Source organism: Kogia breviceps, chromosome 10 (assembly GCF_026419965.1).
Source record: "Kogia breviceps isolate mKogBre1 chromosome 10, mKogBre1 haplotype 1, whole genome shotgun sequence".
NCBI lineage: Eukaryota > Metazoa > Chordata > Mammalia > Artiodactyla > Physeteridae > Kogia > Kogia breviceps.
The window spans coordinates 25628771-25656337 of NC_081319.1; the positions used below are offsets into that span (position 1 = coordinate 25628771).

The following is a 27567-nucleotide window of genomic DNA, read 5'->3' on the forward strand; positions in this document are numbered from 1 at the left end:
GCCCAATTTTGGATGATCTGTTGTGTATTCAGGTTTTCCACAGATGCAGGGTACATGAAATTGATTGTGGAGATTTAATCCACTGCTCCTGAGGCTGCTGGGAGAGATTTCCCTTTCTCTTCTTTGTTCACACAGCTCCTGGGGTTCAGCTTTGGATTTGGCCCTGCCTCTGCGTGTAGGTCACCTGAGGGCGTCTGTTGCACGCTCAGACAGGACGGGGTTAAAGGAGCAGCTGAATCGGGGGCTCTGGCTCACTCAGGCCAGGGGGAGGGAGGGAGGGGCACGGATGCAGGGCGAGCCTGCGGCGGCAGAGGCCAGCATGACATTACACCAGCCTGAGGCGTGCCGTGCGTTCTCCCGGGGAAGTTGTCCCTGGATCACGGGACCCTGGCAGGGGCCGGCTGCACAGGCTCCCAGGAGGGGAGGTGTGGAGAGTGACCTGTGATTTTGCACACAGGCTTCTTGGTGGCTGCAGTAGCAGCCTTAGCATCTCATGCCCGTCTTTGGTGTCCGTGCTGTTACCCGCGGCTCACGCCTATCTCTGGAGCGCGATTAGACGGTACTCTGAGTCCCCTCTCCTCACGCACCCCAAACAATGGTCTCTTGTCTCTTCAACAGCTCCAGACTTTTTCCTGGACTCCCTCCCATCTAGCTGTAGTGCACTAGCCCCCCTCAGGCTGTGTTCACGCAGCCAACCCCAGTCCTCTCCCTGGGATCTGACCTCTGAAGCCGAAGCCTCAGTATGGACCTTTTAACAATATTAATTCTTCCAGGCTATGAGCACAGAAGATCTTTCCATTTATTTCAGTCTTCTTCAGTTTCCTTGATCAGTGTCTTGTAGTTTTTGATGTACAGATCTTTCACGTCCTTGGTTAAATTTATTCCTAGATATTTTATTCTTTTTGATGCAATTTTAAATGGGGTTTGTTTTCTTACAACTGCGTTCTTAACCCTTGTAGGTATTCAGCCTGCCAGCTCTGTTCTTCCCTCTCCTTCACCCTCCTGATGGATTAGTTCCATTGTTTTCAGTAATCTCTGTTCTTTAGAACTCTCACCCTCTCTGTCTACTCAATTTTTTTTTTTTTTTGCTCATTTTCCTTCTAAAGTTTAGTGGGGTTTTTTTGTTTTTACTTCCACCAGGCTGTGGCAGGGAGGAATAGCTAAAGCAGTTACATTTCAAATTAATTGTACTTGAGCCACACACGTTATTGGGAACCCCCAGAGGCTGTAGAATTTTACACTCGTGGTTCATATACCAGCACTGCCACATTTCAGCTGTGTGACTTAGAACAAGGATGCTTTATTTTCTGAACTGTGAGTCTGCCATTTGTAAAGTGGGAATAATGATAAGTGTGCAAAGTTGTTCTGAGAAAATTAGAAATAATCGAGTGATTTGGGGATTGACAGAGTCAGATAGAGAAGGAAGAAGAGCCGTCTTCATCCCTCTCTGCCTGTGTGTTACCACTTGATTCTCTTTGTAATTCTTGCTTCAGACCTACCACTGCCTGCTCCCTCCCTCTCCCTCTCCCTCTCCATCTTCACGTGCCAAACACAACCCTGCATGACTGCTCCAGGGAACACAAAGTAAGAGAGTGTTCAGAAGTGAATCTCAGCTGACAGCTCATGCTTTAGCCAACTTTTAAAAATGCTAGTGCCAGTTGGGAAAATGCAAGCTCCATTGACAATTCCTTCTGAGTCCCAAAGACTAGAAACCTTGCCACATATGCTTTGAGGAAGTCTGCTTCTCTGATCTTCTGAAATGTGCCTAGAAATTTACTTCTTTGTCTGTGCCATGCAGATCAATCTTTCTAAATCCTGCCTTAAATATTGCTCTCAAGCTCTGTATAAGAACAGAAGACCTACTAAGATAGCCTGACCTATGGCTAAATTTAGAGGTTGACCAGAGGGGAGCAGCAAGAAAAGTGGATCAGATAGTTAGTTGCCCTCCTGCCAACATGCTTTCTCATCTGCCTGAACCCGAAGTGGAGAGTTTGAGGCCAGTGGACCTGGGTGGTGAGGGAGGTTGGAGGACTGTGGGAGGCCCTCACATGACACTGAATTGGCCCAAGGGAGGTGCAGGGCAGCTGGATGGGGGAGGGAGAAGCCCCATTAGAACCCGTTGTTCCTCATTTGCAAAGCATGCGGGTAGTCCTCTCTTCAAACATCCCCACATCCACGAGGCTTCGAGGGAATGTTGCTAGCAGCTGGGCAACCACCTTCATATTTGCCCCTGCTCCTATTTGCCTACAGCCGTCCTGGTTTATGCATGGGGTAGGCCTGGTGTAGTTATTAATTGCCCCTACTTCCATGATCAAAAGCGTCCTCGTTAAACAGTACCTTGGGTGGTCACTTGATAGTACAGCACCCTTCAGGCTCCTCTTAATCAGCCTTCACCTCCATTCTGGTTCTCACCTCCTCTGTACCCACTCATTCTGCTACCATTTCACCTGATATGCACTTTGTGCATGCACATGCCTTGACTTTCTTCCCCTCATCTAGTGACACCTTGAGCTGACGTCAGTGAGATGCCAGGGCAGTCTCAGAGCCCAGTGAACTGGATGCTGGAGACTCCCACCCCACCCCATTATGGGAGGTTTTCTTCTTCTTAGCCATTCTTTACAACTAACTCAGAGCTGTTGCTTACTTTTTGAGTGTGCATTTTTCCCTTTTGCTTCCCCCTTAGACACTATTAAAAACCCACCTGTTTGTTGGCAAGAAGTATTTCACACCAGGCACATAGCACATGGCACCCTCCTCTTCATGAGAAATAATCCAAGTGTCCACCTGGAGAAGCACGATTCCACATACCCACAGTAGCATGATCACCAGGGATGTTATAGACAGTCACACAGGTTGTACACTGCACAACCCAGGGGTACCATTCCCCTAGGCTACAATGTGAGGGGCATCCTCTAGAGTTATACAGTGCAGTGGCCCTGATACTATGATAATAAAAATAATACATCTCATTGTTTATTAAGCTATGGACCAAGCACCATGTTGAATATTTTTATATGGAGGACCTCATTTAACCTTTTCATAACTCTCTGATGTCGTAATTACATTTTTATCCCCACTTAAAGATGAGGCTTGGGCTTCCCTGGTGGCGCAGTGGTCCAGAGTCCGCCTGCCGATGCAGGGGACATGGGTTCGTGCCCCGGTCCGGGAGGATCCCACATGCCACGGAGCGGCTGGGCCCCTGAGCCATGGCCGCTGAGCCTGTGTGTCCGGAGCCTGTGCTCCGCAACGGGAGAGGCCACAACAGTGAGAGGCCCACGTACCACAAAAAAAAAAAAAAAAAAAAAAAAAAAAAGATGAGGCTTAGCTAGGTTAATTCACCCAGGTTCATGGAATCACTAGGTAATAAGGCTCGGATTTGAAGCCCAGCAGCCTGACCTTTGGAACACATGCTCTGAATCTTTATATTCCTCTGATTCCCATGTCGAAATGCACCTAAGGTGCATTCTTCTATTTTTATTGGCTTGGCCAGACTGTTTCAGCAGAGTTGGCATCGAAGTATAATTCTCTGTACTGGTGACTGCCCCCACCCGCTTCTGAAGATGAAATTCTTGGTCTAGTTGGTTGGCGATCAGACCTTAAGCCGTGAGGTTGGGGGGGAGTCTTGATGGAGTACTTCAGTGGACCTTTTTTGTTCATTGAGGGGCCTGTGGACAGTGCAGGGGAAGGAGCATCAGTGTTCATTCATGATATCAGAAGATAGAGCCTGGACTTTCAGACGCAGAGAAAAATTATTAGAGAAGAGGAAAATGCTCTTTCCAGACATTCATGTTCCATTTGTTTATGCCCTCAAAGCAGTGTGTTGTCAACAAAAGAGCATTCAGTATGTGGCTCTGGGAAATTGACCTCAAATCTCTGGGCTCCAGTTAGCTCATCTGCAAAGTGGGAATTGTATGGCAGACTTTGCTGAATGTCATAGTGAGGATTAAGTGAGATTAAGTGAGGGATTCAGTGCAGTGCCTAGTATATTTTAGGCCTTCCACAAATGGTAGTTCTCTTTGGTACAGTGGACTCCTGATGGAGGATTCAGATGATGACCAGCACTTCAGCTTATCCACGTATCACAATGTTGGGCTTTTAAGATCACCTGCCAACTTTGAGCTAGTTATTTAGGTTTTCACTGCTCAGTTTTACTCACTTTAGAATTATTGTTTTTTTTAACATCTTTATTGGAGTATAACTGTTTTATGATGGTGTGTTAGTTTCTGCTTTACAACAAAATGAATCAGTTTTACATATACATATGTTCCCATATCTCTTCCCTCTTGCGTCTCCCTCCCTATTCCACCCCTCTAGGTGGTCACAAAGCACCGAGCTGATCTCCCTGTGCTATGCAGCTGCTTCCCACTAGCTATCTATTCTACATTTGGTAGTGTATATATGTCCATGCCACTCTCTCACTTTGTCACAGCCTACCCTTCCCCCTCCCCACATCCTCAAGTCCATTCTCTAGTAGGTCTGCATCTCCATTCCTGTCTTACCCCTAGGTTCTTCATGACTTTTTTTTTCTTAGATTCCATACGTATGTGTTAGCATATGGTATTTTTCTCCTTCTGACTTATTTCACTCTGGATGACAGACTCTAGGTCCATCCACCTCACTACAAATAACTCAATTTCCTTTCTTTTTATGGCTGAGTAAAATTCCATTGTATGTATGTGCCACATCTTCTTTATCCATTCATCCAATGATGGACACTTAGGTTGCTTCCATCTCCTGGCTATTGTAAACAGAGCTGCAATGAACATTTTGGTACATGACTCTTTTTGAATTATGGTTTTCTCAGGGTATATGCCCAGTAGTGGGATTGCTGGGTCGTATGGTAGTTCTATTTGTAGTTTTTTAAGGAACCTCCATACTGTTCTCCATAGTGGCTATATCAATTGACATTCCCACCAACAGTGCAAGAGGGATCCCTTTTCTCCACACCCTCCAGCATTTATTGTTTCTAGATTTCTTGATGATGGCCATTCTGTCTGGTGTGAGGTGATACCTCACTGTAGTTTTGATTTGCATTTCTCTAATGATTAATGATGTTGAGCATTCTTTCATGTGTTTGTTGGCAATCTGTATATCTTCTTTGGAGAAATGTCTATTTAGGTCTTCTGCCCATTTTTGGAATGCGTTGTTTGTTTATTTGATATTCAGCTGCATGAGCTGCTTGTAAATTTTGGAGATTAATCCTTTGTCAGTTGTTTCATTTGAAAATATTTTCTCCCATTCTAAGGGTTGTGTTTTGGTCTTGTTTATGGTTTCCTTTGCTGTGCAAAAGCTTTTAAGTTTCATTAGGTCCCATTTGTTTATTTTTGTTTTTATTTCCATTTCTCTAGGAGGTGGGTCAAAAAGGATCTTGCTGTGATTTATGTCATAGAGTGTTCTGCCTATGTTTTCCTCTAAGAGTTTGATAGTGTCTGGCCTTACATGTAGGTCTTTAATCCATTTTGAGTTCATGTTTGTGTATGGTGTTAGGGAGTGTTCTAATTTCATACTTTTACATGTACCTGTCCAGTTTTCCCAGCACCGCTTATTGAAGAGGCTGTCTTTTCTCCATTGTATATCCTTGCCTCCTTTATCAAAAATAAGGTGACCATATGTGTGTGTGTTTATCTCTGTGCTTTCTATCCTGTTCCATTGATCTGTATTTCTGTTTTTGTGCCAGTACCATACTGTCTTGATGACTGTAGCCTTGTAGTATAGTCTGAAGTCAGGGAGCCTGATTCCTCCAGCTCCATTTTTTGTTCTCAAGATTGCTTTGGCTATTCGGGGTCTTTAGAATTATTATGCTCATGAGACTGAGTTTAAAAAAATACATGACCTTTTAATTCTTTTGAAAGCTACTGTCGTGAAAAAACTTACTGATAGTATTGTAATCTGACTATGAATTTACTTATAGCTGCAGAGGTCTTTTGATCCAACTTGAATTGTGAGTATGTAGGTTATGCATCTCTTTGTTTTAAGGAGTAAGTCTCCCAGTTCTTGCAAATATTCTTTTTTTACCTTTACCCAGAATACTCTTTTTCCTCCCTGGTACCTCTGTGTCACAAAGTGGCTGCTCTGCACCTTCCCTCACATCAGTGACTCTTGCTCATCCTTCAGGCCTGAATCAAGATGTCACGTCCTTTCTGAAGCCCTTGAAAATCACACCTCCCCTCAAATGACTGAGTCAGATGTCCCTCCTCTCAGCTCTATCACCCTGAAAATATTCTGCTTCAGTAGCTAGCACTCTGAATTGTTATTGCCTGTTTTTCTTGTCTAGGTTATCAGCTGTTGGAGGTCAGAAAGATTGTTCACCAGTGTTTTCCCCAGCATTTAGCACAGTACCTGCAGCATTGAAGACACTTGGTGAATGAATTAATTTATGAATGAATGGAGGGACAAAATAATGGGTGGAGAGAGGGAAGGAAGGAAGGAAGGAGAGAGGGAGGGAGGGAGGGAAGGAAAAAGCAAGGCATTACAGAACAAACCCTTCTAATTGATGGCCTTTCTTCTTTAACTATTTAGAATCACAGCACTCTACAATGTCTTTTAGAACAAACAAACTGTTTTCCCTGTAAGAACAGCTGTTTTACTTTATTGTCACATTGCCATGGACAAGCTGTGCTTGGATCGTTCTGGCCTTTGTAGAACTGACCACACCATGGCTCTTTGACCCAGTGCAGGGACTTGGCCCACTCTAGTACATATTTGGATTCTAAAAACTTTTATTGAGATCAGCTGTAGAATGATTCCCAAGTTCATCTTCTTAGCACAGAAAAATTAGTAATGAGCTTCAGGTCAGTTGGTTACAAAGATTTTATGAAGCTTACGGTAGGGGGTGATTGGGTTTTGATGTGTGAACAAGGGCCAGATATTAACTCTTTATCACTCATTCCCTCATTAATTTATTCAACAAATCTTTGTCGAGCACCTGCAAAGTGCCAGGCACTAGGCCTTAGGGATGCAATAGAAAATGTGAAATTGGCTATGGTGGGATTGATTATCAAGTGAGAGAGACAGAAGACAAGCAAACAGATGTGTTCTATGAAATTGCCAATTGTGAAAAATGCCGTGATGGAAAACGGCAACAACAAGGTGCTGAGATAGAAGCAGAGAATGATAGGCTAGTCCCACCTTCTCGAGGATGGTTGGTGATAAAGGGCAAAAGGAGGTGATTATAGGTAGAAGGGAGAGGGAGGACAGAGCTCAGCATGCTTGTGGACAAAAGCACAGCACGTTGGGAGCCGAGCCAGCAAAGGGACCAGAAGGCTGAAATGAGGTTGGACCTGCAGGAGCACCCAGGTTATGACGCGTTCTGTAAGCCAGGGCAAGAGTTTGGATTTTCTGCTAAGCAGCCTAAGACATTTACAGGGCCCTCTGTGATCTGGCCTTTGCCTACCTTCTGAAATCCCCATCTCAAACCGAAGGCTCTAAGGACCTCCAACTGCTGGTATCATTTCCCTGCCCCACCTCCCCGTGACATCCACCTCCAACCACGCATGCTGAGCCCTTCCTGAGAGTGCCCCCCATCTCACGTGTGCCAATTTACCTCAGCTCCTCCTCTTCCACCACGACCCGCGCACCGCTTTCAGTGTTGTGGGAATTCCCACCCCTGGTCCTTCCTCTTTTCTCGCTGTCACAGCTGCAGATACCCTGATGGCTTCCACCTCCATTACACTCTCTGTTATGAAACTCATACCTGCTCACAACAGCCATACAAGGCGGCCCTGAGTGCTAAACCCCGGGGGTCACCAGTTAGCCGACTGTCTTGACACATGAACCCCCAGCTGGGAGGAACAGCCACCCCGGGTGTCATAAGAGAGAGAGAGAAGGTGAGTAGGAAGGTGTCAGGGCTGTAACCCCACGCCCAGCACAGAACTTGGCCCATTGCAAATAGGCAGACCTCGTTTTATTGTACTTCACTTTATTGCACTTTGCAGGTACTGTGGGGTTTTTTGTTTTTGTTTTTTTTTTTTTTTACAAACTGAAGGTTTGTGGCAACTCTGCGTTGAGCAAGTCTGTTGCTGCCATTTTTTCCAACAACATTTCCTCACTTTGTGTCACATTTTGGTAATTCTCGCAATATTGCAGTTTTTCTCTATTATATTTGTTCTGGTGACCTGTGATCAGTGATCTTTGATGTCACCACTAGGACTTGCTGAAGGCTAAGGTGATGGTTAGCTTTTTTTAGCAAGAAAGTATTTTTAAATTATGTACATTTTTTTAGACATGCTATTAAATAGTTAGTAGATTATAGTGTAAATATAACTTTTATATGCCTTGGAAAACCAGGCGATTCATGTGACTCGCTTTATTGCGATATGCCCTTTATTGCGGTGGTCTGGAACCAAACCCGCAGTATCTCTGAGGTGTGCTTGTATTGGTTGAATGAGTGAATGACTTTAAAGTTACAAAATGTCTCCATAGTATTATTTCTGCCTTTTTCCCTTGCAAGTATACTATTTGGGGGCAAAGAGGTCCAAACTCCACATACCTGACTTTTAAAATGAACCCATTGGTAACTTGAAGGTTGCTTTTTCTTTTGTAATTTAAAGCAATGTTAGATAAATTGGTTTGCACTTACTGTTCCTTTTAGCCAAAGACTCTGTGTAGCACTTCCAGAACACTATGCTGTCAGGCTCCCCATTTGTTCTTTGACTTGGTTGTCCACACACTGTCCGACAATGGTAGCCTGGCCTTAGTGAGGACGCAACACATTCTTTCATCCATGGAGAAAATCAACCACCTTAAAGGTTGAGCAGGTGAATATGAAGAATGATCTTCTTCCCTGCATGGTTAGTGCATCTCACCAAAAAAATGTAAAGCAACTTGGTTGCAGTCTTTAAGGAAAGACAGTTTCTACCCATTGCATTAAGTGACCCTTTTTAGACCATTACCCTGTGGCCAACCAACCTAGCTAAATAAAATGTTTTATTTTAGATCTTCCTCATTCTCAAATTTAAAAAGTTATTTTCCCCTGTTAGTTTTAGTACATTTACAGGCACACGTAGCCTACGGGACAATGAGCAAGTTACCCAAGTTAACCCAGGGCTGTGATATTTGCTTTCTGAATTACAGGTGTGCTGAATTTCAGAGGTGCTGGTGGTGTGACTTCCATACTTGGTATAGTTTTTTCTAAAATCTGTAATGAAATTGGAGAAAAATCTTTTGGAAATTAAAATAAGCTTAGTTGAGCTTCTCCAGCTGTTTTTCAGAACATTCCAGATCATATTCCAGCACGGAGGAAGGAGTCATAAATCCTAGGTGGGTGGGAGAAGTGATATTACTGAAAGCTGATAAAATCCTATAGTATGGGCTGGATTTGCTTTCTGATTCCCCAGCCCCTGTGCTCTAGTTAGGATTTAAAACTCCAGGAGAGAAGCCATGCTAAGTGATTTTCAAAGCTGCTATTGACTCATTCCAAACCACTGGGCAAGTCACTTATTTACTTAGTTTAATTTTTCTAAAAGTTATATTCAAAGTAAGGCTTCCCAATGCCCTTTGCCACCACTGGCAAAATAGTTTTTATGGTAGTTAACCATTATTTAAGACCAAGGGAAAGACACCTAACAAGCAGAAAGTATTTAGTAATCCTTGCTTTCTGCTCTAAACTGTTACTTATTGCTACAGATTAAAGCCCTAAGGATTAGTGAAAATGAAAGAGGACACTGGAAGGTTTAGTCCAGGTCCGCTGCTCAATAATCTTGATCTTCTCTGAGTCACCTAAATCCTGATTTTCTAAGGAATTACTTTTTCTATGGGGAGTTAAGTATGTCTTCGGCATAGATCTACACATCACAGATTAACCATTGTTTTGTTTTGTAACATTCAGGGCCTCATTTGGCTTTTTTTAATGAAGAAACAAAAACATTATTCCTTCAGGATGGTTCCCAGCATCCTCCAGGGGAAGAGAAACCCCCAGAACTGATGAGTCAGAGCTGAGCTAGGCACTGAGCTCAGCCAGCCTCCCACACTGGTGGGAAGGGATCTGCTTCTCTGTGCTCATCTCACACTGTTTTCTGTTCATATTTGTGCCCCAGAAAAATTATAAATGATTCCACACTCTAGATGTAGAGATTTGCTTCTAAGCAGCAGTTTTGAATTAAGTTTGCAAATGACAAGGAGCTACCAGGACACAAGCACGTACATATATGCCCACTACTTTCTGAAAGAACAAAGCATCTCACAAAAGACATGGTTATACCAGATGACCCAGCATTTCCACTCCTAAGGATATACCCGAAAGGGTTGAAATCAGGTGTTCAAATCTGCATATGAATGTGCATAGCAGCACTCTTCATAATAGCCAAAAGATGGCAACACCCAAATGTCCATTAACATTTGAATAAACAAAATGTGGTATATTCATACAATGGACTGTTCAGCCATGAAAAGGACTCAAGTATTGATCTAACGTGGCAAGACCTTGACAGCATTATGCTAAATGAAAGAACCCAGACACCAAAGGCCACATACTGGATGATTCCATTTCTATGAAGTACCCAGAACAGGCAAATCCACAGAGACAGAAAGCAGATTGGTGGTTGCCACAGACTGGGAGGAAGAGGAAATGGGGAGTGACTGCTTAATGGGTACAGGGTTCCCTTTTGGGGTGATGAAAATATTCTGGAACTAGATAGTGATGACCATTGCACAATATGACCAGTGACTACACACCCCTGAATTGTACACTTTAAAATGGTTAAAATGGTGAATTTTATGTTACGTGTCTTTTGCTACCAAAAAAAAAAAAAGGAAGGAAAAGAAAAGAAAGAAAAAGAAAGGCAAGAAGTATATCAGGAAAGACATTTCTGAGTCAACCTGGATTCCAAACTCAAATGCCTTTGGGATGCTTTGGCTAATAAAAGAGAAGGAGGCTCGTGAGAGACATAAAAGAGGTGGGGTCTAAGACCCTCCCTGAAAAGACCAGAAGGAAAAAGTTTAAGAGACATTATGGGAACAATGACAGCTCACAGTAGTTGGATAAGGCCCAGGGGCAACAGAGTTTGTAATCCCTGGTTAAGGGGAACCTAAACTGTCCTTGACACAGGTTGGTTACAGTGACTTTCCTATGTAATCTGGAGTCTTGAAATGTTGGGTGACACAGGCGCTTCAGATAGGACAGGCTTTGGGAGAACTTTTAACAACACAGATAACTAAGGTAAAACTTCTCCAGTAGGGTTTTCTGTTAGTGAAAGCAAAAAAAGGTAAATTTGTGGTCAACACAGAGATCATCCTAAAATGAAACCTACCACTTGCTCTATTTTCTCCACTTGGTTTATGGGAATAAAAAACATCTCTCCCATTCACCTGACAAAAAGATGGATAAACAGGAATTAGTCCTTTAGGCTAAGTCCCAGTTTATTCATCCGAAAACTGGAAATTATAGTAATGGCTAAATCTTGCTGCCTAGCTGTCTACATCTGTAACATCCGTCTTTGCTACTAAAATACAGCTCCTCTCTGAGGGCAGGGTTTGTGCTATTTGTGTCTGCTCCTGTTCATCCAGACCCACCACAGGGCCTGACACTCCTCAGGAACTTGGTGAATATTGGCCAAATGATCAAGGGGTGAGAACAGTTCACCCTGGGGAAGAAAAGGCTACAGGGGCCACAGGAAATCTCTCCTCAAGTCCCTGAAGGGGGGGGGGTTATTTGTGAGAAACAAAATTTGTTCTGTATGCTCCCTTGGAATCGACAAGTAGGACGACAGGCTGGATTTGGCAAAGAGACAGGCTTAGTTCCATGTTATAAGATGAAATGGGCCACCTGGACAGGGAATAACTTGCCTGACTCTAGAGGTATTTGGACACCATTTGGCCATAAGTTTTAAAGAGATTCAGTGCTTGTTTGAATGGGTGAAGTAGTCAGGCCTTAAGGTCCTTCCCAAACCTGAAATTCATTCATTCACACTTTCACTGCTTCATTCAGACAGCCACTTATTGAATGCTGATCACGATGACAGGAACAGTGTTGTTACCAAGTTCAAGTACATGCTGCTCGCTGCATGACAGGCCAGTTAATTGAGAGACAAGGTGTTGGGGCAAGGAATAGCAATTTTATTCAGAAAGCCAGCAGCAGACGGAGAAGTTGGTGGACTAGTGTCCCAAAGAACCATCTTACCAGAGTTAGAATTCAGGCTTCTTTTATACTTATACTTTAAAGGCCAGAGCCTTGAGAATAGGCTGTCCTGTATATTTCAGGCTGTAGGCAACATTCTTTCACAAAAGGTGCACAGCCAGCACGACTAAGCACAGGCAACAGAAAACAAGCGTTAGAGCTAAAGGAATAAATCCAATATGTAGTCAGCTTTGTTCTTCTATGTTACACTGTTAAGTAACGGGGGTAAAATAATGAGTTCTCTAGTAATGTGTACCCTCAGAGATCTCTCAGTCTTATAGAGTACATAGAAAGGAAAATAAATTACTATGGTAACAGGATATGAGAAATCATCTATTATCTTTCCATGTCACCACCTGTTTTCTCTGTCTTTAACAGTGCACCAAGACTTGTGGCAAAGGCTCCAGGTACCGCAAGGTGGTGTGTGTGGGTGAGGACGAAGGTGACGAGGTTCACAGCATGCACTGTGACATGAGCACACGGCCTGTGGATCGTGAGAGCTGTGGCTTGCAGCCCTGCGAGTATGTCTGGATCACAGGAGAATGGTCAGAGGTACAGTCCTGGGGATTCTGGATGTGCCTTCGGGTCAGCGATGGCCTGAGGGCAACAGAGTGATGAGGGCAGGAATGTGGGAGACTCACACCCACCTGCCAGTTCTGTCCCTGAGAACTGGGAGCCCTCAAACAAGTCCCTCAGCCTTCCTGGGCCAGAGTCCTTACAGGTGCAGAGTGGGGGAGGTGCACAAGATAGTATCCATGCTCCTCTCAACTCTACATTCTGTGATTCCCTTTAATGCCTAATAGTATGATTAGAAAGGAATTCTTACAGACACTGCAAATTCATATGTTTCCTGTAGGTGCCTGGAGAAAGTTACGTATGACACGAAAATGTCTTAGCATCAGGGAGGCAATAGGGAATGGTGGGGACTGTGACTAACTTGCACATGATGTGTAAGGGGAACAGGCTCTTTTCCACTCCAACAGAGGCCATGCAGAAATGTGGGTCCAGTGTAACCAAACCTGATGTTTCAAGAGAGGACAAAACTTTGGACTCTTATGTGCTATCTCCTAATCTTAAAATGTGGACTCAAATTATTTATTTAAAACATTGTGTGGGTCGAACCAAACACTTTTGTGGGCCAGATGTTGGTTGCCCATTTAACAACCTCTGATCCAGAGGAATGAAATAGTTTTCCATAATATCCAAGGAATCTCAAGTGTCTATTTTTCCTTATCTCCTCCTGTACACAGTGCCTACCTAGACAATTTTTATTATTCATAAACCAATAGTAAACAGTCACATGATTATATTTTCAAACCTCATGATATTTTCAAATACTGAATGACCTGTAGCATCAACACTAGTTGTCATTTGCCCCAAAGAATTTAGAGATGTGAAAGTGAAGTATCTGGACTCATAACAAAGGTGCTTGCTATTACTGGCGTCTCGTTAGACTTCAACAGGGCAGCAATTTCATGTTTTAATGGGATGAATATTTGCATTTAGATGATGTGTTTGTTGGGTGTTGAATTGTTTCTGCACTGAAACTGTTCCTAAAGCCTTTTCTAACTATGTCTCCCCATCCTTCACTCTACCTCCGTGAATTTGCCTTCCCCTCCTTACCTCCTGAGGGACGTTTGGCACCGTCTGGACACATCTTTGGTTGTCACAGCCGGGGGAGGTAGGCTGCTACTGGCATCTGGTGGGTAGAGACCAGAGATGCTGCTAAACCTCCTACAGTGTACAGGACAGCACCACAACAGAGAGCTATTGAGCCCAAATGTCAGGGGTGCTGAGGCTGAGAAACTCTGCTCTATACCAACCCTACCTGTTCTTGGTATGTTCTCAAAGAAAGGAGGGGAGATGTGGTCTGGATCATTAGAAATAGATTTACTCTTGCCCACCCAGGAACATGGGAAGTCCAGATGAGTGTTCAAAATAGTCCTTGACTTTGGGTTTGATGCACAGGTTCCAACCCATTCAGATACCAAGGCGGGTGGAGGGAGGTGGGTCCAGGGGGCTCCTCTCTTCAGTTCACCCCTCCTAGTGCCTTGAAAGGCATGGTCCCTAACTTCTGGTTCCCTGGGCTGCTGCACAAGCCCACACCCTGACTCTCAGGAAGGGAGAGCCTTCCTTTCTGACCTGTCTCCCTCCTCAGGCCTCTGTCCCTTGGACCATTCACCTGTCTGCCTCCTGGGGGCCTCTTCTTCCTGGTTTCTGGCTTGGTTCTCGATCCCTCATCTTGCTGAAGTTTGTATGCCTGTCACACTGCCAAGGTTGACATGCTCATCTTAGCTGGATTTGGTGTGTTGTTATTATACTGAAAGAGTTTTGGTCTCTTTCTAAGACTTGTATAATGTTCCTCCTGTGGCTTTACTATAACCTTAACATTAACCCCCAAAAGATGAGATAGGGAGAAAATTTTTTTTAAAAAGCCTTCCTTACATCTGCAAATTTTCATGTGTACCATGAGTTGAAAAATCTGCAAACTATATGCAAAGATTAGAGGGATGGAGACAGGACTTTGTACAGATACCAGGATCATGGGAAGGGACTCTGCAAGGGGAGTGATGCCCAAGGAACTGGACCAGAATTCCCTCTAGAAAAGTTTCTAGTAAAATGCCAAAGCCACAGCAAGATTTGCCTTCTGTCTGGGGCCTCCATCACCTGCAGAGTTCTGTGTGCTCCATATTGGAGAAGGAGACTCCAGCACCCCTGGCCCATGTGTGCATTTCCCTGGTTGGGCCCGACGTGTATCCCTAGCACAAGAGGCCCACATTCTTATTGTTTCATTTTTCTTTATGGTTATTTTCAAGTTAGAAAAGAAATCTGCACTCATGATGAAACATGCACAGGGCACCAAGGCATGGAGAGTCAACCATAAGACCTTCCCCTCCTCTCTCCCCTCCCCAGAGATGAGAGCCTCTTACACTTCACAACTCTTGGCCTGAAATGGATTAAGGAAGCCAGAGGCACTCAACATTTTCAGGATGCTCTTAGAAGCTACTGAAGGGTTCTTTTCAGAGCTGTGGAGGCCTCTGAATGAAACCTGACCATATTTGGGGCTCGTTTCCATCTGTCAACACCTGTCTCCCACTGTGTCCCCCACGTAAATGGGCACTGGGCCGCTTTTGCTTGTGGTTGGTAAGGGGAAAGGGTCTTAGCACTTGCCTTCTCAGACGTACAGCCTTGTTTAAATTAGTCCACACTGAGGTCAGGGCATGCAAGCACTGAGTTAGATACTCTAAAATATCCACAGCTTGGACAGACAGCATTTATTAGCCATCTATCCATGCGTCAGACACCTCAGACTAGCCCTGCTCTCCCCTGGCCTGGCATCAACTGCATCTTTGGGCATTTAAACAGCGGCAGCCAAAGAAGGAAGAAACGTACGCGGAGTATTGCCAGGTCTTAAGCCAGCTGGAAGGGAAGGCCCAAGGATGCTCTGCATGCCTGTGGCTGGGCCAGTTCCCTGCTCACTCTAGGACCGCGTCAAGGGGAGCCTTCCCCCTGGAAAAGTTACAGGAGCGGCAAGCCACGTGGCTTAAAGCAAACAGCTTAGGAGACACCAGGAAAAAGAGACACTGGTTTTAATAGCAAGTGAGAACGGATGGAAGCTATGGGCCCTCACCCCAGAAAAAGCAAAACACTCCACATGCGGCACACTGTTTCCACGGTTCATCTGCCCCCGCCCAAAGAACCTTTGATCTTGAGAATCCTGAAACTCTACCTTAATTTTATGTCGCATTTTCACAGGGAGTGGCCAGTTATTTGGTGACTTGGCCCAAAAATATCATCAAAATAATTTGTTGGTTAATTCAGTTGTCTTTTAAAAAAGTATTATGTAAAATACTTAGCTGAGGAGGTTGAACATAATCTAAAATCTTATTAATAACCAGTTAGATGTCCCATCACAGAAGGAGCCAGGACACCAGCCGGGACACTTTTCTTTCTCCTCTTCTGTATCGTCTGGGTATTTTTAAATGCCGTATAATTAATGGCAGAAGGTCTAAATGACTGCATGATTTAGAGAGAGCCGGGCTGGTGGGAGGGAAGCAGAAAAGTAACTTTTAAGTCACGATATACAGCCAGGGAGGGAGGAGAAGGAAGGAAATTAAGTGGAGGGCAGATGGGAAAGCAGACCATCAAGTAGGGAAGGAAGGTTGTCCCAGAGTCCTGGGAGAGCCTGGACTGCACACACAGGTGGTCTCTGGCGCACTCTGCAGCCCACTTGGTCGCTTCTGTGATGCGGTCGTTGTAGGTTTGGAAAGGCGTGATTGGGCCGCCAGGCCGTAGGGCTCTGGACGCTGTAAGTGGAGCCGGTGACAGCTGGAGCACCTCCCCCAGCCCCGTCTCCCCGTGAAATCCGGAGCGGGGGCTTGAGGCGCCCCCGCCCGCAGCGGGGGGCCAGAGGGTGTAGTGGCAGCCCCCGATCCCAGAAGGCTCCTGTGGGGCTGCACGTCCCCCGCGTGCTGGGGGCTGTTCCTTGCGGCCAGTAAGAGGCTAATAAAGTGAGAGCTCTGTGCCCCATTGTCCCGAGGTCAGTGTTCACCGTGGAGGTCAGGGGCCTGCTGTGGCTGCCCCCAGGCCCCGCTCCAACCTCTGCTCTCCACCCCCTCTCTTCCCCAGTGCTCAGTGACCTGCGGAAAGGGCTACAAACAAAGGCTTGTCTCCTGTAGTGAGATTTACACCGGGAAGGAGAATTACGAGTACAGCTATCAAACGACCATCAACTGCCCGGGCGCACAGCCACCCAGCGTCCAGCCCTGCTACCTGCGGGAGTGCCCCGTCTCGGCCACCTGGAGAGTTGGCAACTGGGGGAGCGTAAGTAGACGATTGGGTGATGAAATCGGAAAGCTTTGGGATCTCAGACCCCGACTTAAACGTGTCCTGCCTGAGCTGCCCTTCCAGGAGGGCCCCGGGTGAGAAACAGGAGTTAGCATCTTGAAACGGGCTGAAGGGGAAAGGGGGCTTCTCTGCTTGTTGGGCCGTTTGGCCTGGTGCTTAGAGGGGGGACAGGGGCGGGGAGGCCAGACAGCCTCCATCTGACTCCGTTCTGGGTTCGGTCTGATTCCGTCAATTGGGTTCTGCTGTTCCCAACTGAAACGACCTGGGATAAGGTGCCAAGCGGTCATGTCTGTTTCCTCCCCTGCAGAATGGGGTGTTTGTGAAGTTGAAATGCGTTCATGCATAAAAAAGCACGCGGGCTATAATGGCAACTTTTTAAGTTCCGTATGTTTTACCACAGTTTAAAGTTAAACAGCACCCAGAACTCTTTGTTTGTCACTGAAAAAGGGTTACAGAGGTGTTCGTTGTCGTGGGTTCTGTGGCTAAGAATTCTGTAAGCGCTAGTCCTTCTACATCGGGAATTCTTGGTTGCATTGGGGTTACAACAAGTAGGAATATCTGATATTGGGAATGCCGCAGCCCCCTGGCTCCTGACTACGAGGCTTTCACTGATGCAAAGTGATGATCGGGCAAAAGTGTGGGACCAGTTGAAAGTGGTTAAGGTTTAAATTCTGGCTCCACCATGACCTTGAACACATTTCCTAACATTTGAGCCTCAATCTCCCCTCTGTAAGGATAGAATAATGCTAGTACTATCTCATAGGGTTATTGTGAGGCTTATATGAGGAAATTTTATATATATATATATATTTCATATGTATGACTACATATGTAGGTATGGATGTACGTACGTATAGACACGTATATATAAGACTTAGCACAGGGCTTCCCTGGTGGCTCAGTGGTTAGGAATACGCCTGCCAGTGCGGGGGACACAGGTTCGAGCCCTGGTCCAGGGGGATCCCACATGCTGCGGAGCATCTAAGCCCGTGAGCCACAGCTACTGAGCCTGCGCTCTGCAGCCTGTGAGCCACAACTGCTGAGCCCGTGAGCCGCAACTGCTGAGCCCACGAGCCACACCTACTGAAGTCCATGCGCCTAGAGCCCGTGCTCCACAACAAGAGAAGCCACCGCAATGAGAAGTCTGCGCGCTGCACCAAAGAGCAGCCCCCGCTCACCACAACTAGGGAGAGCCCCTGCACAGCAACAGAGACCCAACACAGCCAAAAATAAATAAGTAAAATAAATAAATTTATTCTAAAATATTATCTTAGCACAGAGACTGGCCCATAGGAGGTGCCCTACATGTGTCAGATATTTGTTTTCAGCAGCACGGGGTTCCTGTGCAAGCCTCCAGGCTCTGAATGCCACCCCACGAGAAGCCCATATCTCCAGGTTCCACAGCCACAACTCTGACCCTGCTCTGCCTTGTAGTGCTCCGTGTCCTGTGGCGTCGGAGTGATGCACAGATCTGTGCAGTGTCTCACCAACGAGGACCAGCCCAGCCACTTATGCCCTGATGAGTTGAAGCCAGAAGAAAGAAAAACCTGCCACAATATCTATAACTGTAAGTTGGCCAACTGAAGCCATCCTTCTGGAGCTTGAAGAACAGGTTTCCTTGTTGATGTGCTTGCCTGCCTTTTTCAGAAATATAGAATTTATTTTTAAGAAATTGGCCCCCTTGCAGACAAACATGTGCATGCATAATGTAACTCATTCCGTTGGCGGCCAGTGCACATCCTGGAGAATCACAGCCCGTTCTCGCGGTCTGTGTTTTCCAGGCGAGTTGCCCCAGAACTGCAAGGAAGTAAAAAGGCTGAAAGGTGCCGGTGCAGATGGGGAGTATTTCCTGATCGTCACGGGAAAGCTCCTGAAGGTACGCGTCGGAGCTCAGTTGTGATTTCTAGCCTGGTTTCAGAGCCAGAGGCCCTGGCCCTCGTGGTCCCATTTCTGAGCCACCCCTTGCAGGTTATTTCTGGTCTGTCTTTCAGGTCTTCTGTGCAGGGATGCACTCTGACCACCCCAAGGAGTACATGACACTGGTCCACGGTGACTCTGAGAATTTTTCTGAGGTTTACGGGCACAGGTAGGAGAGCTCAGGCTCAGAAGAGCCCGGATGCCTGGAGATCCCTGGAAACACCTCCCCATCCTTACGGGGATGTTCTCTCTGTAATGTAGGTTGCACAACCCAACCGAATGTCCCTACAACGGGAGCCGACGTGATGATTGTCAGTGTCGGAAAGACTACACAGCGGCTGGGTTTTCCAGCTTCCAGAAGATCAGAATAGACCTGACCACCATGCAGATCATCAGTAAGTTCCATGGGGCGTCCTGGGGGATGTGTCCATGGGTCTCTCCACTCAGACAGCAAAAACATCCTGCACAGGGGCTGGGCCGAGGCCCGGAAGATGTGAAGAAGAACTTAGGGTCCAGTGATGACAGTCCCAGTCTAAGCTGCCAGAGGGTGGGGTTTTGCACCTTTTGATCACTGCTGTCTCCGCAGCGCCTGGGAAGTGCTGAGCACAGGGGCGGTGCTCCATCAGATCTGTGACGAATGAATGAATGGAGGAGATGGAGGCGCATGAAAGGGCGCCATCGCAGTGGGGGAGTCAGGGCAGCATCCCCCCAAATATGACATTGAAATTGAGACCTTAAGGCCAAATGGGAGAGCCAGGTGGGCAAAACTTAGCCCATAGCTTAGCCATGGTAGCAAAATTTTTTTTTAAGATTTATTTATTATTCTTTTATTTTATTTATTTATTTTTTGGCTGCGTCTCTTAGTAGCGGCACACATGCTGTTCCTTGTGGCGCACGGGCTTCTTTCTAGTTGTGGCGTGCAGGTTTTCTCTTCTCTAGTTGTGGCGTGCAGCTTTTCTCTTCTCTAGTTGTGGCGTACAGGCTCCAGGGCATGTGGGCTCTGTAGTTTGCAGCACATGGGCTCTAGTTGAGGCGTGTGAGCTCAGTAGTTGGGGTGTGGGGGCTTAATTGCCTCGCGGCATGTGGGATCTTAGTTCCCTAACCAGGGGTCGAACCTGTGTCCCCTGCATTGTAAGGCAGATTCTTTACCACTGGCCCACCAGGGAAGTCCTGGTAGCAGAGCTTTCGAAGGGAGGAGAAGTTTTAAGGTAGCAGATGCAAACTCCAAAGCTATGATATTCACGTAGCAACATTCACCCCACCCTGGGCTTCCACCAGCAGTGTACATACGCACACACACACAAACATGCACACGGGCGTAAAACTAATTTTCTCTGATTGTCGATTTACAGAAGAAAAACGGAGGACAGAATCACCTTTTTTTAAACTAGCCTGAGCGTGGACTGATTTCATACTCCGGCCAACAGTGCATTTTTGTTAAGGACATTAATCATAGGAGTGGTTAAAGACAGCTCAAATATCTAAACACGTTCCCTTGAATAGACGAAAAACAGAAATAATGAATAATTAATTTTTCTTCATTAACATGTTCCCATAACCTTGCCTTGCTTTCCTCTGCAGGTAGATTAAATCTGATTTGTACCAAGATATTTTTAATTGCCTTCAGCCAGACTGATGAGGGCTAAGGGCAGAGTCTGCAGTTTCCCACTTAGATAGCACCCCGGCTGAGACCCAGAGCTTCTGCGCGCTGAAGCAGGCAGGGCTCCTGCCCTTGGAGGTTGGGGGACTCAGATTTCCCTCCCACGAACCTGCAGAAAGATTAAGCCCTTCTCTTGCTATTCTTGAAAGACAAAGCAGAAAGGTTTAAAAAGCTGCCTGTGGTCTCTAGTTCCCACCAGATTTTGTAGGATTCTCAGTCTGCCACCTCCTGATCCGCCTTCCCCATTCTCAGAGCTGTTCTCAGGAGCCTACAAGAGGGTTAAAAACGCGAGCACTGTTTTTATTGGCTTTTTTTTTTTTTTAAAGAAAACATTTTTAATCTTACGGTACAATCCCTTGAAAAGTACAGTAGTACAGTACAACAGCTGGCACACAGGGGCTGGCATCGAGTGAACAGGCAAAGGAGAGTTACTGGCTGGAGGAGGGAGGGGGGTGGGAGATGGTACAGCTGAAGGATCATCAGCAACAGGAGATGGAGGGCAAGCTGCAGTTTCACTCACGTCTGATGTTGATGGAATGCACGTTTGCATCTTTGAAAGTTCGCAATTTGAAGGTTTGTGTGTAGGCGACTTCCTGTATATATATTAATTACTGGACATTTTTTTAAAAACTTTTTAAAAAAGTTTGCCCCAAACTTAAGAAACTGCCATTAATACTTTCAAGATGTGAGTTCTAATTGCTCCCCATTTTGGTGATAATAGTGCCTGGGCCGCGGGAGGACAGATGAGCCTCGGGGAATAACTGCTAAGTAGCTGGAAATGCTTTGCTGGCTTATTCCCCGCCCCGTCCTGCAGTCCTGCAGCCTCAGAGGCTGCTTCTACAGGAGAGCCACAGTCATCCAATTAACACTACATTTAAGCGAGGTGATTCACATATTTATTTATATAGGAATCAATTCCAAAGTCATCTTAAGCCCCCCTTTTGGCTTCCATACTGTGAGGAGACAGAAAGTGCTGGTAAAACCCAGAGAAGGACGCTCTCGGACCCATAAATATAGTGAGGGGAAAGCAAGTGTACGTCTGGATCCGTTTGCTTACTAATCATACTTTGGATTGTTGTCTTTTTTCCTCTCCCATTTCCTCTTATGATTTCTCTAACTCTTCTTCCCTTCTGTCTCCTTGTTAATATCCTGTCCCTTCCCTTTCTCTTTCTCATACTCTCACCTCTCTGCTCCCTATAACCCTTTCTTCTCCAAAACCCCACAGCCACTGACTTACAGTTTGCCAGGACACGCGAAGGACATCCCGTCCCTTTTGCCACCGCCGGGGACTGCTACAGCGCCGCCAAGTGCCCTCAGGTACGAGTCGGGAGCTCTCCACCCCCCACCCAGGGATTCACATCCCCCCACCCCCGTGACTGCATCTGGTTCTGCAGATGTAATTAGAACAGCACCGCTGGAAGGCACTTTGGCCGCCTGAATCAAGGGCCTCACAGATGCTCACAGCCCCCAACCTAGTCACTCCGCTACTCAGAGTGTTTCCTAAGGAAATGATCACAGCCAGGGGCCACACTTCCACATTCAGCAAAATGCATCTGTGATCATGGTAAACGTTTAGAAACCAATTAGATATCACATGGCAAGGGTTTGGTTAAACACAGGACGATGTTAAAACAATGAATATTATGCAGCGACATGTGGGTAAATGTTTAATAACTGGCTCTCCAAAGGAAGTGGGGGGGGGGGCGGGAAAGCAATGCTTTGCAGCATTTGCCCATTTCTGTGGTGTAAATTTTCTCCCTGACTGGTTACAAGTCATCGATACCGTGTCACGAAATGGAGGGTTTGGGGAGAGATGCACACAGTTGTCTCTCAAAAGCCAGTGCAAGTGGGTTCCAACACCCCGACTGTCAGCCATTAAAGATTCTGAATATTGCATGAGACAGGAAAACTGTCACTCCTGTTTCAGATGTGTAAATGCGCCATGTCCAGACCAAGAAGTGCAGAGTTACCTCCTGAATTCGCTTTCCCCCAGAGCAGCTGCACGGCAGTCTTACCCGTTCCACAGTTGCACACGTTCTTGCCTCTTTAGAGGTGTGGCAGGTTTTGACTTGCCTTTCGGAACAGCCTGTGATAAGCCTCCTGGGCTCATTTTGCAAAGCAGGCATCAGTCTTTGCCAGAAGCTTCTGCAAGGAGAAGGTAGGACAGGCATAATGAATTAGGTGGTTCTGGACAGGAGAACGTGGCCCCAGTCTTTCCGTTGATTTACATGAGGTCTTTACAAAGCTGTTGTCAGACTCTGTGACAGAGTGTTCTGCGTCGCTGTGGGCCTTCACGGATTCTAGGAACTGGGACTGGGTGATGGTCAGGATCCCAGGCACTGTCTCCCCAGGGTGCATTTACACATCGCCACAGAGACCATCCAAAGACAAACACATCTGAATTTTCTTTTAACAATGTGTTTTCTCAGCCCCAAGCTTTAGAAAGTATTGCTAAACATTTTAGAGATGTGAAAAGGAAGCACTCAGGGGAGAAAGAAAATAAACAAAGGACAGAATGTTAAAAGGGGCCTTTTCTCCATTACCCAGGAATTGAAAACTTTTGAAGTGCGGTTTCTTTAGAGCACTGGAGACTTCAAACACCCCATTCGTATGGGTTGCATTTAACAGCTTATAGATTGGCCAGTCCTGCCTTTTTCAAATGCCTCAGGATTTTCTTGTTTCGATATGTGCATCTTTGGGGAAACTTAAGTAAATGAGAGGTAATTTGCATTCACTTATTTTAATAACTCAGAGATAAATGAACCAATTGATTTGCTAAATCCTGACACTAAAGCAGTTGCTAAGTGAGAAAACCAAAGCCAGTGAGAGGTTAAGTTGTATTTTTTCCAGCCCATTCTTCAAACCATATCGGATACTTCTAGAATTCACTTCCTCAGAAGTGATGAAAGATGGGAGTTTTTCATCACTTTTCCAGGGAAAAGTCTGTAGAAAGCATGACCATGCAAGCTATTTTGGAGCCCTGCTTGTCCTTTGGTCTGTGACTGCAGAGAAATGAAAGCAGAGGCATGCTCTGTGTGACAGTGTGCTTCTCCTTCCTGCGCATCCATTGCTGTTGCTTTGGGGAGGTCCCCAAGAGCTGTCAACTCAAGATGCAGCCAGAATGTATTTTGTTATCCCGATCACAGTGGATGCGGCATTGTCCTTCCTGATGCTGGTGTTAATAGCACTTACCGAGTGTTTACTACACTTGAGACACTGTGCTCAGCATTGGTAAATCAGTGTAGCATTTAATCATCCACAGCATCCTATGAGATTGCCCCCTTTTGACAGCTGAGGTGTAGAGAGATAGAGTAACTTACCCAAACCCACACGTAGTGCTCAATAGAGGCTGGATTTGATGCCAAGTGTGTCTGAGTTCAAATCCATGATGGTAGACACGCCTGGCTGATTCTGTTTCCAGACAAGACTTTTGCAGCATTCACCCTTGTCCAACAGAGAACAAAACCTCCGTTTGTCAGAGGTATTATACATCTTTCGCTAACTTTTCTGGATCATCTAGTGTATGCATGTCTTAATTACCTTTACTCTTTTAAATCAGCAACAGACATAGTAGCTAAAACTCTCATGCCCTTTAGACCCTGAAGATAAGGCCTTTAGGGGTAGAGATATCCCAGACTGGAGCTAGAAAGGACAGTAGGTCTTGACTGCTCTGGTGACACTCAAACTTTTAGAGTGCTAATTATCAACTAGGACGCTGGCTGAAAATGCAAATCCCTGAACCTGAAAAGGCCAGGAAGAGAATAAGGACAAAAACTCTTGCTTATCACTCGCTCTGAAAGGGCAGATCTAGCTAGCAAGTAGTCTGCTCGGCTACGTGCTCAGACACTGGACACCCAGATCAGCCAGGGACATCCTCAGGCTAGAAGCCTGGACCTTCTAAGGACTTTGACGTCAAAGCAGATCAAGTCTGCCTTCTGCGATGCAAGCAGAACAGGCAGTCTTTGTGGGAAACAGGATAGGGAAGGAGAGACGAGGGCATCCTTGGCAACAACGAGGTCTGGGCAGTTGTGATTGGTGTGGACGCCCTCCTCAGGGCAGGAATGATAGTAAGATAAGAACATGTTCGCCCAGGTGGGCTAACACAGCATGTAGAAGCCCGTGTCTGAGGAGGCTGGGCGAGGAGGCTGAGCCTCCAGTGTAGCCCATGGTCATGGATACCTGCGTACTGAAGCCGCTCAACATAACAACCACTGACATCTGTGTAGTACTGTCATAAAACAAGTTCCAAAAATATTTTTAAAATTTCACCTACTCTCTGCCAGGTAATGAGCGAGGTATGTTATACCTTCTACTCTTATTCACTGATTATGTCTTATTAACCCAATTTACAGATGGGCTCAGGAGAGGTAAGCCACTTGCCTGAGGTCACACTAAAGGTAGAAGAGTCAGGATTCTAGGAAGATTTCATCCCCCAGACCACAGCACGATTGATGTTTTGGGCTGGATAATTCTCTGTTGTGGGAGACACACACACACACACACACACACACACACACACACACACACACACACACACACACACACACACACACACACACACACACACACACACACACACACACACACACACACACACACACACACACACACACACACACACACACACTAGCTGTGACGTGACAACCAAAAATGTCTCCAGAGACTGCCAGATTTCTCCCGGGAGCAAACTTGCCTTCTGATAAGATCCACTGATATAGACCAAACTAAATCCTCCCATCACCTCTGTGAATAGGAATCCTGTTTGTCCCCAGGGTACAGATGTGGAATTTAAGGCTCCTAAAGAGTTCATAAACTCTGTTTAGCAAGTATTTATGGAACTGACATGGAGAGGGAAACCTCCAAGTTGCACCTGATCCCAGAAGTCTTCGTGGAAGAGCTAGGATGTAATGTTTAGTTAAGACTCTAAATATCAAGTGCCTAGTCACATGTTACAAACCATAACTGATATAAATAAAGCAATACCAAGTCCCTCCCTTCAATAAGCTTACTGTTATATTAGAGGGAGGAAACTAACACTTACAAAACAATTAGAAAATGCGGGACTGGTATCAATATTTTTGAGTATCTGCTAGGTACCAGGCATTCACTCCACGGCTAATTTCATTTAGTCCCTCACTACACTACTCTGAAGGAGGCGCTCGTATTACCTTCCATTTTACAGATGGACAAACTGAGGTTCTTACAGGGTAATAATCTGTTCAGGTGAAAAAGCTGAATTTACGCTTAGGTCTGATGGGATGTGAGTCTCCACCTTGCTCATCTTGATTTATTAAAGACCGTTTTGACAAAGAACCAGATGGTAAGGGTCAGAGAGGAAGCCTTCACCCACGTCTGAGGAGAAAACATTTTTAACTCCGAAACTGTTCATGGTGGAGTAGGAAACCTCAAGAATCTATTTTAGATGCCTTTGTGGAGTCATTTTTGCAAGAGAGAAAGACATAGAGACACATGGAAAAAGCAAGAGAGATTCTCTGCTGCAGCGTCTCCTTGGAAATAAAAATGGAAACACCCGAGGCCACGTTTGGAAAGGAATCCCAGAGCGGGGCTGGGAGGTCTAGGTTCCCTGGGCCTGGTAACGGTGGCGGGTCCCCTGCGGTCCAGAGCAGGCCGCGCGCGCCCTCTGCTGGCAGCTCCAGAGAACGCGCCTCTGCTTTGAAGTCCCGCCCTGCTGTGCTTAGGACGCGGCGTGCTCAGCGCCGCGGGGAGCTGAAGCCCAAGGAAGCTTTGGCAGCGAGATCTTGTTAGAAAAATTACACTGTGGCGTTTTGTTCCTGAAGGAATCTGGTAATTGTGAGCAACATCAGGATTGCTGAGTTAGGGACGCAGAATAGCGGTAGTTGAGAGCGAGGACTTTGAAGTCAGGAAAATGTGAGTTGGGTTCTCAGTGTTTCCTGGAGAAGTTAATCACCTGCGCCGGGCCTCGCTGTCCCCCTCTGTAAAGGAAATCCCCTTCTGAGAGCTCTTGCAAGGATGGATGAGATGATGCATGTAAAGTGCCTGGTTCACAACTCCCCTCTCCCCCCGCCCAAAAGAACCCTCAATCATTAGTAGCTATCATAATTAATTAATATCTTTCTCCAAGTTCCCTTTTATTGTGTGGCCTTTGCTCGGGACGTCACGTGGACTAAAAATCTTTTCCGTTGGCCATTTATTCCAGGGTCGTTTTAGCATCAACCTTTACGGAACCGGCCTGTCTCTAACTGAATCTGCCAGATGGATCTCCCAAGGGAATTATGCTGTCTCTGACATTAAGAAGTCACCGGTAAGGTTACCAATGGGTTGGGGGCTGGGTTTTGTTTTCTCTTCCTTCCTACCTCCCTCTGAGGCAGTGGTGCTAGAAGTAAAGGGTGTGCTTTCCCACTTCCTCAAACCATTTTACAAAGTGTCAGCAAGAAAATTTAGGACATAAATCGAAGGCTGAAGCGTGTACAGGTGCGTGGAGCAGAGAGTCTTGCTTCCCTTCTGGTGAATTCTTCCTGGAGATGTGAACCTGTGAACCATTGGAGCAATTAGGAGGATGCCTAACCGGGAAGCTGAATGTAGCCAGCAGCCTCTAAGGGAGTGTGTGGCTCAAGACACCTTGCAATTAATTAGCCAACATGCAATTCACCCATGTGAGCTTAGGGAAAGTAATGTCGGTCTATTTCAGAAGAACTGAAATACAAACAGGGCTGGAAGAAGGGGTGATTCATGCGGAGGGTTTCTGGGGAATTAAGAGAAACACAGGCTCTCCAAGTCAGCTTTTCAGGCTCTAAAATCTTGCTGCTCAAGGTGGGACCGATCCGCCCCAGAGCACCCGCATTGCCTGGGAGCTTGTCGACAACGCAGTTTCTGGGGGCCCCAGAGCTTCTGAGTAGGACCTGCAGCTGAACAAGGCCCCAGATGGTTCCTGAGCACAGTACAGCTTGCGACGCTCTGATCTGCCGTACTGTTTCTCAGCGTGGGTGTATGTTAGAATCACTTGGGAAGGTTTAAACTGCGTGTGCCCAGGCCCTACCCAGATTCACTG

The 27567-nt window shown here is 46.0% G+C and overlaps 1 protein-coding gene across 5 annotated transcripts in view; it reads left to right on the top strand.

Moving 5' to 3' along the window:
* ADAMTS9 (ADAM metallopeptidase with thrombospondin type 1 motif 9) overlaps window positions 1-27567 on the top strand; it is a 226863-nt gene that overhangs the window by 133433 nt on the left and 65863 nt on the right. For all 5 annotated transcript variants that reach the window (XR_010842518.1, XM_059075759.2, XM_059075758.2 and 2 more), the window contains 8 exons: window positions 12491-12664; window positions 16742-16936; window positions 18395-18527; window positions 18742-18836; window positions 18952-19046; window positions 19139-19272; window positions 21763-21854; window positions 26716-26820. Coding sequence is in view for 4 of the 5 variants with exons in the window: in XM_059075759.2 (XP_058931742.1) it covers window positions 12491-12664; window positions 16742-16936; window positions 18395-18527; window positions 18742-18836; window positions 18952-19046; window positions 19139-19272; window positions 21763-21854; window positions 26716-26820 (1023 nt within the window). In the remaining variant the exon portion in view is untranslated. The remainder of the gene's footprint in view (window positions 1-12490; window positions 12665-16741; window positions 16937-18394; window positions 18528-18741; window positions 18837-18951; window positions 19047-19138; window positions 19273-21762; window positions 21855-26715; window positions 26821-27567) is intronic.